This window comes from Pelmatolapia mariae, linkage group LG13 (assembly GCF_036321145.2).
Source record: "Pelmatolapia mariae isolate MD_Pm_ZW linkage group LG13, Pm_UMD_F_2, whole genome shotgun sequence".
Taxonomy (NCBI): Eukaryota; Metazoa; Chordata; class Actinopteri; order Cichliformes; family Cichlidae; genus Pelmatolapia; species Pelmatolapia mariae.
Window position 1 is genome coordinate 6,127,945 of NC_086238.1, and position 16,350 is coordinate 6,144,294.

At 40.3% G+C, this 16,350-nt stretch overlaps 2 protein-coding genes across 5 annotated transcripts; one reads left to right on the forward strand and one right to left on the reverse strand.

Moving 5' to 3' along the window:
- Window positions 1–391: 391 nt before the first annotated feature.
- Window positions 392–5,991, forward strand: ecd (ecdysoneless homolog (Drosophila)). Of its 2 annotated transcripts, none has more exons than XM_063492077.1 (14): window positions 392–528; window positions 695–937; window positions 1,046–1,163; window positions 1,323–1,410; window positions 2,497–2,675; window positions 2,968–3,160; window positions 3,334–3,462; window positions 3,571–3,696; window positions 3,809–3,894; window positions 4,046–4,149; window positions 4,561–4,819; window positions 5,030–5,097; window positions 5,193–5,398; window positions 5,502–5,991. In XM_063492077.1, the coding sequence occupies exons 2-14, from the start codon at window positions 733–735 to the stop codon at window positions 5,736–5,738; spliced, it is 1,998 nt and encodes a 665-aa protein (XP_063348147.1). In that variant the 5' UTR covers window positions 392–528; window positions 695–732; the 3' UTR covers window positions 5,739–5,991. The 2 variants fall into 2 exon arrangements, with proteins under 2 accessions (XP_063348147.1, XP_063348146.1); XM_063492076.1 differs by having other exon boundaries at window positions 714–937; window positions 5,502–5,990.
- Window positions 5,992–6,163: 172 nt separating this feature from the next.
- si:ch211-248a14.8 (uncharacterized) lies at window positions 6,164–10,968 on the reverse strand. 3 transcript variants are annotated; one of them, XM_063492080.1, is made up of 5 exons: window positions 10,867–10,968; window positions 10,629–10,714; window positions 9,507–9,705; window positions 7,520–7,820; window positions 6,164–7,435 (listed from the first exon to the last, which is right to left on the reverse strand). In XM_063492080.1, exons 2-5 carry the CDS (start codon window positions 10,706–10,708, stop codon window positions 7,029–7,031), a joined length of 987 nt encoding a protein of 328 aa, XP_063348150.1. In that variant the 5' UTR covers window positions 10,709–10,714; window positions 10,867–10,968; the 3' UTR covers window positions 6,164–7,028. The 3 variants fall into 3 exon arrangements, with proteins under 3 accessions (XP_063348150.1, XP_063348149.1, XP_063348148.1); XM_063492079.1 differs by lacking the exon at window positions 10,867–10,968 and adding an exon at window positions 10,808–10,843 and having other exon boundaries at window positions 6,165–7,435; XM_063492078.1 differs by lacking the exon at window positions 10,867–10,968 and having other exon boundaries at window positions 6,165–7,435; window positions 10,629–10,793.
- Between the last annotated feature and the right edge of the window lie 5,382 nt (window positions 10,969–16,350).

The following is a 16,350-nucleotide window of genomic DNA, read 5'->3' on the forward strand; positions in this document are numbered from 1 at the left end:
TTATTGGAGCAAGCTATCGCCAGCTCATATGATATTCTTTGCTAAAGCTAGCATCACCACCAACAACAAAAATAACGCGGGTGTCATGGATACGCAGCTTCGTTGCCCCGAGGGATCGCGGGAAATGTATTTCAGGCCAACTAAATGTTTCTGGAAAGCCAAAGGCTGCACACTTCAATTCCCAGCATTCATTGCAATAGCATGTTGCGTTTATAAAATGTATTCGCCGGTCCTGTTAGTTTAACTAAACGCAAGATGTGTATTTGTCAAATTTAGTGGAAAATTAGACTTATTAAGTAATGTGCATTTATCGCAATGTAAAGTATTTTTTTAAATCGGTAAAACCGCTAAAAAACAGAAGGTAGGAACTCTGTTTATTATCTGTTTGGCGAGGACGATTGAAATTCGTCGTAGGACCTAAACAGTTACAGATGGCGTGAAAGAAACGTACTTAGGAATAACCGTAATAAGAGCCGCTCCAGAATATACTAACACAACATAACCAATTTAAAAGGAAGACAAGACAAGGTAAGGCCGAATGAAGCTTTCAAGAGGTTGTTGTTATAATCACTGGTAAAACGTTGAGTTTATCTAGAAGCCTACGATTTCCTCTCTTTATTTGCATCTAAATTTAAAGTCATAATATAAAAGCAGACATTGCCGACCTTTCATATGTCTTTCCACATCACTTTAGCGTCGTATCTTTTTATTAGGTCTTTTAAAACTGCTACTATGGAGGCTCTGCCTAGGAGAATGATTGAGGAGGACATGGTCCAGTACAAGCTCTTCTTGATCCAGCCAGGCAGCTCTTCTTCACAGCAGACTGAGGAACGTCTGACACATCTAGTAGAGGAGATATTGGCAAAGGTTGCCCCTCTTCTGATACAGTACATCTGGCAGCATCAGCCATTCAACCTCAAGTATCACCCTGAGAAAGGTAGAACTTTTTCAGCACCCCAGAAAGGAAGCAGCATGCTGTATGTCTTTACGTGGTTAACACTCGGTACACACACTAACGGCTGGCGTGTATGGATCTCATTCACAGGAGGCATTCCTGCTCACATAGGTGGGAGCACTCAGTTTGGAGACAATGTTGAGGACGAGTGGTTTATCGTTTATCTCCTGCTGCAAATCACGGAGGCTTTCCCTGAGCTTGCAGCAAGGTAAGGGTGATCCTGCTCATAGTTTCTAAATATTTATAAACTCAGAGCAGAGTTTGCACAAAATAATAAAACAAAAGTATCAATAAATACATACACCCTATAAAAATGCTCACCAGTCATTTATGTCTTTATTTCCAAAATAATTGTTTATATGTGCAGAGTTGAGGATAATGATGGGGAGTTTCTTCTGATTGAAGCAGCAGATTACCTTCCTAAGTGGCTGAATCCAGACACAAGTGAAAACAGGGTGAGTTTTCCACATGACATGGCAGAGTTGACAGTACTGGAAGCACTGTATGTTTAAGCCCAAATAATTCACTGCCTCCCACAGCATCCTATGCAGTTATAAACTGATCCCCAGGCAAGCTTTGGTTTCATTTTAGACCTCTCTACTAATACATTGAAATGCGATTCACAACACCAGGGTTGTATGTCAAAATATTTTTCATTTTAAATAAAAAAACAGGAATGTTAACCTTAATTAGTGCTTAAAATGGTTGTCTGTAAAGACTTTCTCATCGGTCAACTCTCAGAGCTTAAAGAAAAAGGCTTATTCCGTAATGAATGACTGGCAAGAGCCCTCCAGCTATTAAGGGCATCTACCTCCAACTGTACCTGCATACGGCCCACGACATTATCAAGGATCACAGCCATCTGGCACACCAACTAATCTGCTTGTTTCCCATTAAAGAACAGTCTTTCTTATCAACCAAGTGTTTGGTCAAGTGTTAGTCTCATTGTCATCTTCAAGTTTGGACAGTATTATTTCAGAAATGATCTGACACTTTACTGCAATGTGCAAGCCAGGTTAAATAATCCCACTGGCACTACTGCGTACACTTGTCACTGCACAATTTCTCATGTGTAGTAATGCTGCATACTGCACACCTATAATTTTAAGAATGTGTATCCATTTATGACTTTTAAAAATTCTATTTCTGTCTCTAATAGTATTTTAATTTTAAATTTGTGTTGATTTAGTGTTGCTTATTTATTTTTTAAATCTTGTTAAATTTTTAGATGCTTGGTGACGTTTTTCCCTCATCTCGTTAAGTACATTTCATTGTAATGTTGACCCCGTGTTAAGCTCGACTTACAACGCACCCAATTGGATAGAATTACTTATCATCATGCTTCATTTTTGTTTGTTTTCAATTTGACTTTTCCTGATTAAAGTTAATGCTTAAGTGGAATAAACCAAGCCTGGAATGAACAAGCTTGGAAGAAAACATGCAAAAACTTACCTGCACAGCCCTTTTAAATTTTGTTTACTTGACACTGTCAATTTTTTGCTAAGTGTAGGCTTTTTTGCACCGCTCCTTTTCTTTCTCAGGTCTTCCTATACAAGGGAGAGTTCCATATCCTTCCCTGCCCATCTAAATCCACTTCAGTGGGCTTTTCAAAAGATGTGGTACCCAGTGTGGCACAAGCTCTGGAGCTACTTTACACCCACCCAGAAGTCTGTCGGGCAAGCTCCAAGATTTCTTTAGCACTGAAGAAGAGACTAGAGGGGTAAGAGGGATTCCACATATAATCAATATTCAGTATTCAAAAGCAACATCATGATAAATACTACTGACAAAGTTACTCTGCATGCGTCAACTGGCACTCAGCCTATTTCAGTTATATAATTTCCTTAGGGATAAATAGAGCATTCTGATTCTGTGGTTTCCAGCTGCATAGACAGGGAGAGCACTGGCTACATGATATTGGCTATTTAAAACATCAGAATACAGGGTGCTGAATCACTGTTGTGTACTAGAGGAATACAGTTTTGTAACATATTCTTTTTCTTTCCCCTCAGGTATCCAGGGAAGATTAAATCTGGCCTCCACCGTGCCCACTGCTTCATACCTGCAGGTATTGCCACTGTGTTGGCACAGCGACCAGACCTCATTGCACCTGCAGTTTCAGCATTCTACCTGCGAGATCCAGTAGATTTGCAGGCGTGTCGAACCTTCAAGACGTTTCCTCCTGATACACGAGTCCTCACTTTGGTAAATACATCCATGTATATATGTACTTTTTAAAAGGTAATATCTTTGTTCAGAACTGTTCTGTGTTGTTTTATAAATGCTTATTTTATGTACAGGACTGTAATTAGTGATTTGTATTTATTTATTTTTTGGGAGGGCGTCTGTTACCCCTAACCTTGAATAAATATTTCCAGGTGACGTTCACCCGGTGCTTGTATGCCCAGCTCCAGCAGCAACAGTTCACCCCAGACCGGAGGAGTGGTTTCACCTTACCTCCTCATTCTCATTCCCAATACAAGGCTCATGAGCTTGGCTTGAAGCTGGTGATTCATTATATATCTTTGTACTTTATACTGCGTACTTTTAATGCAGATAACAGGGTTGTTTTATTATGTAAAAGTCATAATCTTGTGCTCATGCTGTACTCCCAGGCCCACGGCTTTGAGATCCTGTGCTCTAGGTGCAGACTGCCTTCATCAGAGCCTAATGCCCCAGTCAGTTGTAACCCACAGTGGAAAGGCTTTATGGAGAGTTTGAATAGGAATGGCTACTTCCATGTATGTCACTTTTTTTTTTCATGCATGCACATGGCTAAAGTTGCAGTACATTCAGCATTTATCTATTGGAGCACATTTTTAAAAAATGTGTTTGCACTGTTGTCAAATGCAGGGAGAACTGGAAGGTTCAGCACGTTATAGAGAACTTACAAGATCAGCAGAAAACTTCTTCAAACAGTCAGTTGCCTCAAAATCAAGGTAAAGACTTAAACTGTTCACAGTGTGAATATGTATGCCAATGTCATCTAAGATATCTGTTTGAATGAACCTTTTTTGTGTGTGTGTGTGTGTGTGTGTGTGTGTGTGTGTGTGTGTGTGTGTGTGTGTGTGTGTGTGTGTGTTGCCTCAGTGCTTTGTCCCCAGGTGAGGAGGTTCGCCAGCTGCTGCACAGCTGTGAACCATTCAACTTGGAGGAGATGAAGAAAAATGAGTCACAGCTCCCCCAAGAGGACAGTGAGTGAAAATCCTGACTAGAAACTGGCAAAGTCTTATTTAAATAATGTGTGAGTGTAAATAATTGTCTTTCTTAGTACTGAAAGACATTAGTCACATTTGCCAAGTGATCCATGAAGGCACAATGTGAGGATACTTAATTTAGACCTCAGTTAAGTGTAATTTTCCTAGCTAGGGTAAGAACACCTGTCTGTCTCTGGAAGATTTGATTTGTTATTTGTTAAGCATTGTAACTTTAATATGACCTTGCTAGAAAGTGAGCATTGCCTTTGTCTATCTCAGCCACCTAAGATTCTTTGCCTTGTGCCAGTTTCTTTCAGTGTCTGTCCTTTTGTTATGCTTCCCTCATTTTCTCCATTTTTTTCTTACGGACATTTCCCATAATTAGTTTTTCTCTTTGTCAACCTCCAGGTGATAGCTGGCTGGATATCACAGCTCAGGATTTGGAGCGGCTGTTGCAGGAGAGAAGTGGGGGTAGAGCTGATGTTGGCAGCCAAAACTCAAGTTCCACCAAACAGAAACAGCATGCCGGGGATGCAGAGGAGAGGGGAAAGGAGAAGGAGGACAACATAGAGGAAGAGGAAGCTGGTTACAGCCTGGTAGCTATCAGTCAAGGGATGAAGAACTTCCTTAAGGTCATGTCTTCGCATGAAGGTGCAGAACTGCCCTGGTGAGACTAAGTGACTTTGTAATCTTGTTGATTTTTGTTCATATTTAGCCAAAAATCTATCAGATTTTAATATCCATATGGATGTAGTATGAGCATAGTTTTCCCTTAATGGTCTCCCTGAGCTGCAAATTGGTATGTGTATATTCTTGCAAGCCTAATTTATTTAGGCCTACATTGTCATACTGACAGTCTTTTTCATTTCTATTCCAGGAGCAGTGCAACCCAGCCTTTTACTATTGATCCAGACTCAATGGCCAACGCACTGGGAAGACTACTTGGTATGAAATTTGCCAACAGTGAAATATGTGGTATGAACTTGCTACAATTTTCTTTTTAAAATCATTAATGAATTTGTCTTTTTTGTTTTTTCTAGGAGGCAAAGACGAAGAGCTGGATTCAGATGATCTTGATGATTCTGATAATGATGATGAGGAGGAGGAGGTAGAAGAGAAAGAAGATGGCTTCTGTGGTCAAGCAGAGATGAAAGGAACAGAAACTCTGGACAGTCTCAAAAGATATATGGACCAAATGGATGAGGAATTGATGAATACTAATGTAGGACAAAGCTTCAATCGAACGGTAAACTCTCGTAACACGCCTTCCTTTGCTAAGATAAAAAGAATTCAAAAGATATGCGCAGGACGCAGGTGTCACCCTGAACCTATCTTTATCGTATCTGCAGAATTACAACAAGGCAGGAGCAAGCGGCGACTCCTCTCACCCTTCTGCCAGAGACGATCTCCCAAGGGATAACAAACTGGAGGAGAAAGAGGAGGAGATCCAGCCCTTAGATGTGGATGTCAATTTGGTCACAAACTTGCTGGAGTCCCTCAGCTGCCAGGCGGGGCTGGCAGGACCAGCTTCCAATCTGCTGCAGAGCTTGGGCATACATCTACCACCCAACTCTGATCCCGCATAAAGGGCAGGAAGTAGAATCAAATAATTTATATGTGTCATTTGACCTAATGAGATGTGGGAAGTTAACAGCACAGGAAAGACCAGCAGCTAAATAAATAAACACCAGACACAGTGTGCTTGATGGAAGCACTGAAATTACTTGTAACACAGATGAAGTTAATATTAAAAATACCTTAAATTCACCTGTTTGAAATTACGGTTAACTGAAAGTGAGATTTTGCAGCAAATGAGCATTTATGTCAGGTTAACTGTAAATTTTTAATACCTGTTGCTTTGTGTAATTGTTGCATGCACTTATGGTGGTTTTTGTTCTACTACAAAAAATATTTTTCTAAATAAAGCCATTTTTCATTCTTATTTTTTATTCAAATTGTCAGCATAATTCACATTTTCTTAGCATATTCAAGTGTAATTTTTAAAAATAATGCATATAAACATTTTCCAAAAAGCTCAAGAATGACTAGGAAACAATTTGGCTTCTAATAAAAATGTGAAATACACAATTACAACAAAAAGAACAGCAGCACTAGAATGAGCGTTCAGCTCTTTCCACATGTAAACCCCCTTCTCATCTGACATCTCTACAGTCAGATTCATTCAAGGGCAACTTTTGTCTGTCTCTGGTTAAGTATTAATTCAGTTAAGTAAGCGAATTTAAATAGTTAACATCATAAAACAAGATAGCAGTCTGTGTCAACATTCTGTCATTGTCATCCCTTTTCCTCTGAAAGCTATCAGGGTCATACGAGGACTACTTCTAGGAATGTTCAGCACATCCGCTGTTAAGAGCTCTCAGAAATTAATGTCATAAAATTGGAAACGACTCACATTTATTTTGTTTGTTTATTCGTACATAAGAGAAATTCAGCTTGTTGATAGTTGCTTAATACTTCAGCTTCATGTCTGAAAGAAAAATTGTAATGTTTGACCCCTGACGCTTAACTGTTTCATTAATAAATAACTAGCTTGTAAACTATTTTCCATTAGTGCCACTGATTTAGAAAGCACGAGCAACAGCACTCATGTTGCTCACGCTGCAGAAAGTCACAAGTAGCTAGGGCATGTATTGTCTTAATAACATATTAAAGGAATAAGATAAAAACTTGTGATGACACATAATTACTAACCGTATATCGTTAGTGTGCCACCATAGCCTGCATTTTGTCTTTTATAACTTTGTAATCTGAGTGGATATTGACTGATAAGGGATGAATAAAGCTAGTATCTACAGATATAACACTTTGGTTAGGGTCAGTGGAGTGCAAGACGACCTACGAAATCTTTTAGTCCTTTACAGAAGCTGAAAAAATGGCTGAACTATGTACCTCGCTGAGTGGAGCAGTGCAGCAGCAAGGGGTGAGACACAAAGAGCCACTACACCGACCAGGAAGCTCAGCACCATTCCCAGCAGGAGAATAGCGAGCAGGTATCCATGGAAGAGCAGGCTGCGCCAGTTGGCCTGACTCAACACGTGCCAGGGACGCTCTGGGTGCAGAAACCACAGGAGGCCCAACACCCAGCTCTGGTTCACCAGCTGTGTATAGTAGATGTCAAAAACAGAGGCTTGGGAATCTGGAGGGTGGCGGCGCTCCATCTCAGACACTTTAGCAAGCCAAGTCAGAGACAGGCTGTGCAGGATTAAAGCCAGAGGTCCATATATATACTCCAGAGGCACAATACTTAAGAGACCCTCAGATGCTGCAGACAGACAGAAAGAGAAAACTAATTAGAGGTTCATTTACTCTAATATGTGAAACCCTCATCTGATATCCAAAGTTTTACCTGTGATGATCACAGAGGTCCCACTGATGATGAAAGTCAGAGCAGTGATGTGGCTTGCTGGTGGGGATGCCAGCTTCAAGGCAAAACTAAAGGCCACAGTTACCAGGGGCAGCAGAGGCACCATGAGGACGAAGAGGTTGGAAGATGAGCTGCTGGCTTTGGCCCACATGGTCAGCACTGCTTGAATGCTGCTACAGATAGCAGACGGCAGCGTCCTCTCACCCAGGGACTTTGAATAACTTCTTAGATGCACCAGATCCAGGGCGTGCAGGAGATTTAAGAATAAGAGAGACACCAGAACCTGAAAAGACAGAATATAAAAAAATAAACAATTATCTAACTTTAAAAAAGCCTACAAGTGCTTATGTGAATCACTCATTTTTAATGATAGGTAAACATTTACTTCAATTCATGTGGCTAAGGCATGTTAACACAAACTGGAATGTGTGAAAGGTAGTAACGTTTACAGCTAAGACTGAGTGAGTGCCTCTTCATCAGCAATTTGCCTGCAGGGTCATTTTGGGTCATAATTTCAAACTAGTCCTGACAAAAGGGAACAGAGTTCACATCTACTTTAAAAAAAATATTTATATTTTAAGCAAAAGTCAAACAAGGAAAAAAGTAATAAAAAAATCAATCTATTTTAAGTAATATTGTACATCATCATCATCATTTCTGTTTTTGACAGCACACTTAATCATTTCAATGTTACCACTTTAGAGCCTGTAAATATTGTGATGGATTGCTATCAAACAGGTTAGCAAGTAAATGAGTTAACTGTAGAGATATTAAACACTATTACACTATGAACTAATAGTGAAATAAATGCTTATGTCATTTCATGCTCAAGCAGCTGTAGTTTATTGGGTGGGTAATACATTACAATTAGCCATTCTTTGCACAATAATATTCTACACTCGGGGGCACTTCATTATTACCAGTTCAGCTGGTGGTTAATAAGATCTCAGTCCAATGGAGCACCTTTAGGATGTGGTGAAACAGGATTGATGTGCGATGCGATCATGTCAATATGAAACAAAATCTCAGAGGACTGTTTCCAGCACCTTGTTGAATCCGTCCAACAAACAATGAAGTCTGGAATGCAAAAGGTAGTCTAGCCTGGTACTAGCAAGGTGTACCTAATGAAGTGTGAGCATATGCTGTTGACGTTTCACTAACACATCCTGATTTCTGCATGCTTGAATTTATGATAAATATGCTGCGACATACCTACACATTTACTATTCTTCTGAAGGACCTCATAAACAAAATGCATATAAAGCGGGTCGTATGGATAAGACGTGGACTAAACCCAACCGGTCCTGTGACTCATTTTCAGTTGTTACAGGCAATGTTAGCTTGTGGACCATAGAATCATTTAGTCAGTATAGCACCTCTCCTATATATCAGCAGTTGAGGTCAAAGCTGGACACCCAAAAGTTAATTCCACCTTTGTACAGCGTCACACTTGCATCTGAGTTCTTTGGGCAATCATTTGGTTAAACATCTATCCTGCACACGTGTTATCAGCAATAAAGTCCTTCTGTCACTTCCCTCTACGTCTGTGTTCACCTTTAAACTAGCACAAACAGCAATTACTGATAGAATTTCACTGACCACCACAGCTGGCGGCACAAATGATTAACAGCAATCCAATGATTAAGCTTACATTTTGAAAGACCATTCGAATGTTTGTTATAACTTCCTGCTTTTTTCTCTTGCAATATGTAACTTCATTATTTGCCTTGATGTTGGCAAAGCTATTATAAATGCACCTGTAATTGAAGCAAAAGCAAATACCCTGCGGTCAAGAAACAGAGGTTTGTGTAAACTAAAAAGCATTTGAGTGGCCTCACATGACCTTTTTTCTCACTTATATACATTACTATTTATACTAATTTGTAAAAAGGTATTTTTGACCTTATCCTTTCTAATCAGAGTTTGGTTGTGTCCAAAAGAAGAAAATCCAAAAGTTGCAGACACCAACCTGGGCAAAGCTGAGGGCCACAGGATACGGGTAGCGATACTGAGGGATAAAAATGGAAGCCACAAAGTTTCTGAGTTTGTCGCCCAGACCATATATCACCACAACCAGCAGGACCAGACTGGCAACCAGGGGCTTCAGCGCATGATGCGATGAAAGACACCTTACAGCCGAGGCATATCTCGTCCTCCATCTCCCTGAACTGTGCACAAGAGATTACATACATAAACCATAAAGTCACACTGATAACAATGAACTTATAAAATGTTTTTTTTTCTTTTTGTTCTGAGTTTAATGTTTTAAAAAGCTTACATCGGAGGACATATAACCTTTCGTTTGCAATGCAAGTTTGCATTTTAAATGCAACTCCTGACTCTTTTATATGGTTCCCAAGATCCAATATATTAGATTAAATTAAAAAACAAACAAACAAACAACAAAAACAGCATTATCTTTTATCCAAAAGATGTGTGTCTTTTAAATGTATTTATTTTTGTATTTTATTGCAGGATTTCCCACCTGAAGTCCAGTTGTGAAGTCGTGAGTGTAGTGAGAGCAAACGTTATTTCCTCTCACAACAACCCAGCTTCGCTATTTACGGATGATCTCTCAAACAGTGTTCTAAACATGTATTGTAGTCGGGACAATCACATCACAATTACATACACTGTCTGATTGTTTTGTTGTTCCTTTTCAGTTGTTTATGTTTCGTGTGGAATGCCCGAAAATCGGTGACACTTATGTCTGCTATTGTAGTTTCCTTGTTAAATTCTACTGATGCCAACAGTGCGTCCCTTTTAGACCAGAATATTCTTTTTCAATAAAACTCATGTCAATTATGAGTCTGTAAATATACAGCATAATAGTAAAAGTCAAATAAATGATAACATAAAGCGCAGAATAAATATGTATTAAATGTAATAAGACCTCAGAGGACTAGTAGGCGCGTTTAGCTTTAACAGCCTATCAGCAGAACTGAAGCCCGATCATAAAAAGTGCTGCTTTAAAACTTAAAAAAAAGAAAGAAAAGGAAGACGTATAGACAAACTATAGCAAAACAAATTTAAAAGGAGCGCAACTCATTTTCTTTTCTGGGGAGGAAAAAAAGCGAGAAACGATACTCACCATTTTGTAGTCGTCATAAAGTCATAGTTCATCTTCAACCTCCAAACCATCCATTCCGTCTGTGTTGCTGTCACTTCCATTCATTCCTACAACAGCCAGTAATAATGCGATTATATCAATAATAATAATAATAATAATAATAATAATAATAATAATAATAATTCATCCTCGTAACGCACACGTATCCCGTCCGCCTCCCATTGCACTGAATGGGCTTCTGCGCGCTGCGGACATTCACCTGATCTGTTTTATTTACGGTGGCCAGGTGGACTTCGGCCTCGTCTGTTTGTCTTCCCATGGACCAATTACAGAAGAACAGAGGTTAGACAGAACTTTAAAGTTGATGTAATCAAAAAAGAGGAAATATCTGCGTACTCCAGACAGATATCTCTTTTGACATTTTATTCCACGAAATGCATAAATGTGGAAACCTCAGCGACTTTAGCTTTATGTGGAAAAGTATTACTTTTACTTTGGTATTTAAATAAATATAGACTTGTAACTTCATTCATGCAGTTTGCTTGAGGTGAAGTATTACCCTTTGCATCTCCTGCTTTGGCAACTGTTTGTGACATTCCTCCCCGGCTTTTCGTTCGCAAACGACCACATGACCGCCTGAGCAAGGGTCACTTTGAATAAACAGACTCATTAAACTGGGAGGATGCCGCTCTGCGTACCCTGCTTCTCAGAGTCTACCTGCTGCACTGTGCGCACTGGGGTTCTTATGACTGTATTGCTATAAACACTAATATGTCTTAAACCATAAATGTTTTATGGTTTAAATGTGTGAAAACTGCTCACACATTCTTCAATGATTTTCAGCAAAATCATCCTGTTGGTGCTAAATTACTCAAGAGTACACCAGGGGGCAGTCAAACACATCACATTTTCTCAGTCCACTGTTTCTTTCATTAAAGTAATATATTAGCTGGGTAATTTGTTACTTTTTGAAATGAAAACATTACATAAAATATATCCATTATCCCTCCTCTTCACATGCCCAGCATCCCAACCTTCCCTCTCTAACTTTGGCTCGAAAGTGCTCAAGGTGAGCTGTGCCTCTCATGTACTCATTTCCTTATCTGTCCTGGTCACACCAAGCAAACATCTTCAGCTCTGTCACCTCCAGATCAGCCTCCTGTCTTATCGTCACCTTCACCAAACTATACATGATAGCAGGCCTCACTACCATCTGAACCTTCCCTTTTACGCTTGCTGCCATCCTTCTGTCTCTAATACTTGTCTTCACCCACGCCATGCTGGTCTCGTAAAAGTGGTCTTGAGACCGGCCTCGAGACCACTTTTACATGGTCTTGGTCTTGTCTTGGTCTCGACGGACTTTGGTCTTGGTCTTCTCTTGGTCTCGCTGTCTCTGTCTTGCTGTCTGAGATCGACATAGTGGTCGGGAGATTTGGAGTCAACAGTATCCATGACACACAACGTTCGATAATGTGTCATGCACAAAAGCATCAGCTCTAAGAGCTGTGCTTAGAGAGTGCTTTGTAGTGAATCAGAAGAGTCGACTCCCATTGAGCAAGAGCTGGCTCCTCACTTAATTTCCTTTCCCTGCTCAGCTCTCACACGGTGGCTCAGCTATGCTCCAATCCCTCCATATTGTGGCCAATCACATGCGAGGATATAGGATAATATCATTATGTGAAAAACAGAGAGGGTGAGAGACGCGACAGTCAAGTGGAGCGTGCGTCTGTCCTCTCAATAAGTGAGTGAGACAGTAGACAGCGGTGAGGAGGGCTGTGCGAGTGCATCGCAAAAACACATAAACATGCCTGACACCCGTAAATGAAGCAGCATCTGGCTGCAGTTTAAAGACTTTTTTGTCTCGGTCTTGGTCTCGTCTCGACTTTGTCTTGGTCTTGACTCGATCTGTCTTGGTCTTCTCTTGGTCTCGATAACCTCTGGTCTTGGTATTGTCTTGGTGTTGGTTTAGGCGGTCTTGACTACAAGTCTACTCTACTCCTCGCAGCTGTCACACCTGTTTTCTCTCATTCATACACATTCCTTTATTTCCTCTTTTCTTTCCTCCAACTGTCCTGGTTCTCTTCTGTCTACTCTCTACTCTTACTACATATCCCAGTGACATCTATGAAGAGTCCACGGTGACTGGTGGAGGACCTCATCTGTCAGTCCGTCTATCACCACTGCAAACAAGGGGGCTCAGAGCAGATCCCTGGTGTGATTCCACCTTCCATCCATCACCCATCCATCGCTCCTGCTGCACACCTCACCACTTTCTCTCTGTCCTTATGCATACTTCGTATTTATCTGCCACTCCTGACTTCCTCATTCAGCAACCCAGTTTCTCTTTTCACCATATTATGCTTTCTCTAGATCGACAAAGACACAGTGCACCTCCATCTGACTTTCTCTGTACTTCTCTACCAACACTCTCAAAGCAAACATTTCATCTACAGTGCTCTTTCTCGACACGAAGCTATTTTTCTGCCGATTGCTTGTCACCCCCTTTCTTAACCCAGCTTCAGCAACTTTTTCCCTTATCTTCATGGCATGTCTCATCAGCTTTATCCCTCTGTTTTATTATTCTTGAAAACTGGTAGCAGTATACTTCTTCTTCATTCCTCTCTGGTGAAAAAGTCCATCCCACCTATTACCATATCTCCACAGGTATGTCATCTGGACCAGCTGCCTTTCCCCTTGTCATCCTCTTCATTTCTGCCCTCACTTCCTCCTTACTAATCCTCTTATACACAGTAATGGAAACAAAAATGACCCGAGGACAACACAAGGGTTTGCTCAGCTGACAACTAACCATATAGAGACAAACTTCAAAGGGCAGTGATAAAATGCAAAACTGGATATGTAAACAACCACTGACTAGGGTCAACAAAATGCAGTCTTTGGAAGTTCTTGACAGTAAACACTGAGGGGGAAGTGGGACTATCTTCAATACAGGACAAAGGGTGAAAGGTGGAGAGGCAATGGCTGAGGTGAAAGTGAAGAGGGAGGAGAGGTGATGACATTGCTAACGGTACAACAGAGGGTAATATCAAAACATACAAAACAATTCAAAATACATCAGGAGATTCATATATTACTATGTTACTGCTAAATTAAGGGCAAGCCTGAAGCAGCGTTGAGAGAGAACTTGTAGCAGCTCCTGTTGGGCTTTTTGAGAGATATTTTCTGATGTTTATTTGTGTGTGTGTGTGTGTGTGTGTGTGTGTGTGTGTGTGTGTGTGTGTGTGTGTGTGTGTGTGTGTGTGTGTGTAGGATGTTCTTCTAGTTAAGGGCTAGAGGGAACAGCTCATGCATTTGCCAAATGACTTAAAAGAAATAGTTGTAGGACTGTCCAGGTAAAGGCTGTTGTGTCTGTGTTTGAGCTGTTCTTTTTCCAGGGTATAATATCTTTAAGGTCTTTATAAAAAAAGTGTAACCTCCTAAGGTACTTTAACCAAATATTAGTGGGAGAGTATGTATATATTTGAGGTTGTATATATACTTTTGACCCCATCTGGTTTAAAGAAAATCAGAAATAAATTTCAGTTTGAGGACTTAATAATTTTTTTTAAGTCTCTCTATCCTTATATAAAGATGTATGCTGTAAAATCTTCCCACCCTGAAAAAAAACAAGACTTCAAAGAAATCATTAAACATTGTTGGATCAGGTGACCCTGAATCCTCCCTTAGTCGTGCTGCGATTGGTTTAGGCTGCTTGGGGATTCCCATAATGCATTGAGTGTTTCTTCCTTAGTCACATTTTTGGTTTGTTCATGTATGTGTATGTGTTCATACACCTCTCCGCATTTAATTATTAATTATAACTAATCCCTGACACTCTCTTTCACAGCATGTCATTAGTCCTGTCTTCCTCCCCTCACCCCTAACCAGCCATGGCAGATGGCCACCCCATCTTCCAAAAAGGATTTTTTTTCCTTTCCATAGTCACCAAAGTGCTTGCTCATAGGGTTTCTTATGATTGTTTTCTTTGTATTATTGTTGTGAATTAGCACTGTGAATTGAATCTCCAACAGAGAGGGTAACTGTACAGACAGTAACCATTCCTCCATCATACCTATCTGGAACAAAAGTAAAACAGGTATATTTATTGCCAGTTCTCTCTACATGTAGACACTGTAGTCTTTGTATTTCAGTGTGTGAGCCAGAGGACGTGCTGGCTCCTGCTCTTCCAGGAACAGTTTGTGTTGAGTGAGCAACTTTACAATCTTCTGAATGCAGTGGGTGACCAGCCCGCTTTGTATGACCCCTACTATAGTCTTATCCTTGACTGTTGCAGCGCAACAGTTAATTAAGAGAATTTTAATTTTAAAGATAAACATGCTAATCTTAAAGATTAACATGGAATAAAGTAATAAATAATAATTATGTGTCTTTGTTATGAATAAATATGAGTATTAGGTATAAAGAGCCATTTGGTGATGAAGGGGATGCTGTGATAGTGATACACCTTGAGCTGGGCTGTTTAATCAGCTGCATAGAGCTGCAGAAATATTCCACAATACTACTGTATGCAGAAGAATGATGCAGCCCAGGTCACACATGCACATATATACTTTTGCTTATTGTAGCAGTATGGCATTCTAGATGGGAATGTCAAGACTGTATTTGCTAGGCATCAGCATGTTTGTAAAATTAGTATGAATAGGCTTATTTTGATACCATTGTTTTGAGCTACAGCCTTATTGAATTACCAACAAAGCCATATATTTATGATGAGGTAAACTTGGTTGTCTCTTTGAATTATGCTGACTGTATCTAGCTGAATCTGCATTATTGTCTCAAGGTTTCTCACTGCATATTTCAGTGGGTGGTGTAAAGGCCAGGGCCGACTCCCCAGACCTCCAATCCCGATTTTTCCAGCTCAGTGCTTTAGAAATGGACCTTGTCATCATGCTGGGAGAATTCTCAACTTTCCATGCCCTTTACCCTTTCCTCTGCACGAACCTGAAAGCCAAGCCTACCCCACTGCGATCCCGGAGGGAGCTCTCTATCAGAGCTCTGCCTCCCAGGCTTCGGACTACCGAATTATCAAGAATCTGGATATCACACATGTAGTCAACACCACTGCCAACAGTCCTAATGCTATTTTAAACACTATGCTACTAGAACCTGGTGGAGGCACTGCCACTGACATCCAGCTTCATTAACACTGCACTTAAGTTTGAGCCTGGTCCACTGCAGTTTCAAAGAAAAAAGGGAATGCACAGCCCCCAATGTGAACTTCCTGCGTCAGATACTGACTTATGAGGAGCAGCTGTTTGGGAGCAGACTTACCGCCTTAGACGACATCTGTCGATGACTGCGGGAAAAGTGGGAACGGAAAGCATAATAATTTTTTTTCTCCTTTTTAAGTGGAGACTGAGAAGCTGCAGGGAAAACACTCGATCTTGGTTCACTATCCAAGTCCACACTCTAAACTGTCTCGTTTCAGATTATACAGATGTTGAATTTGTGACCTCTGTGAGCCTCAGTATAATACTTATGACATTTTGCTTGGTGACAGTTGATAGAACATGTACATTAATAAGGAAATGTTATTTAACTTTACATAAGAAAGGTTTATTCTCTTCAGTTTCACTCAGTGATGTAATGATGTGCTGATACTCAGAGACATACCACCTGTTTTGCAGCGTTGCTCATGTGGATATCTGAGATGACAAAGGCTTGCAAATAGCCAGTGTTTATCACAGACATATACAGTCTGTAGTGTTTACACTGGGCATTT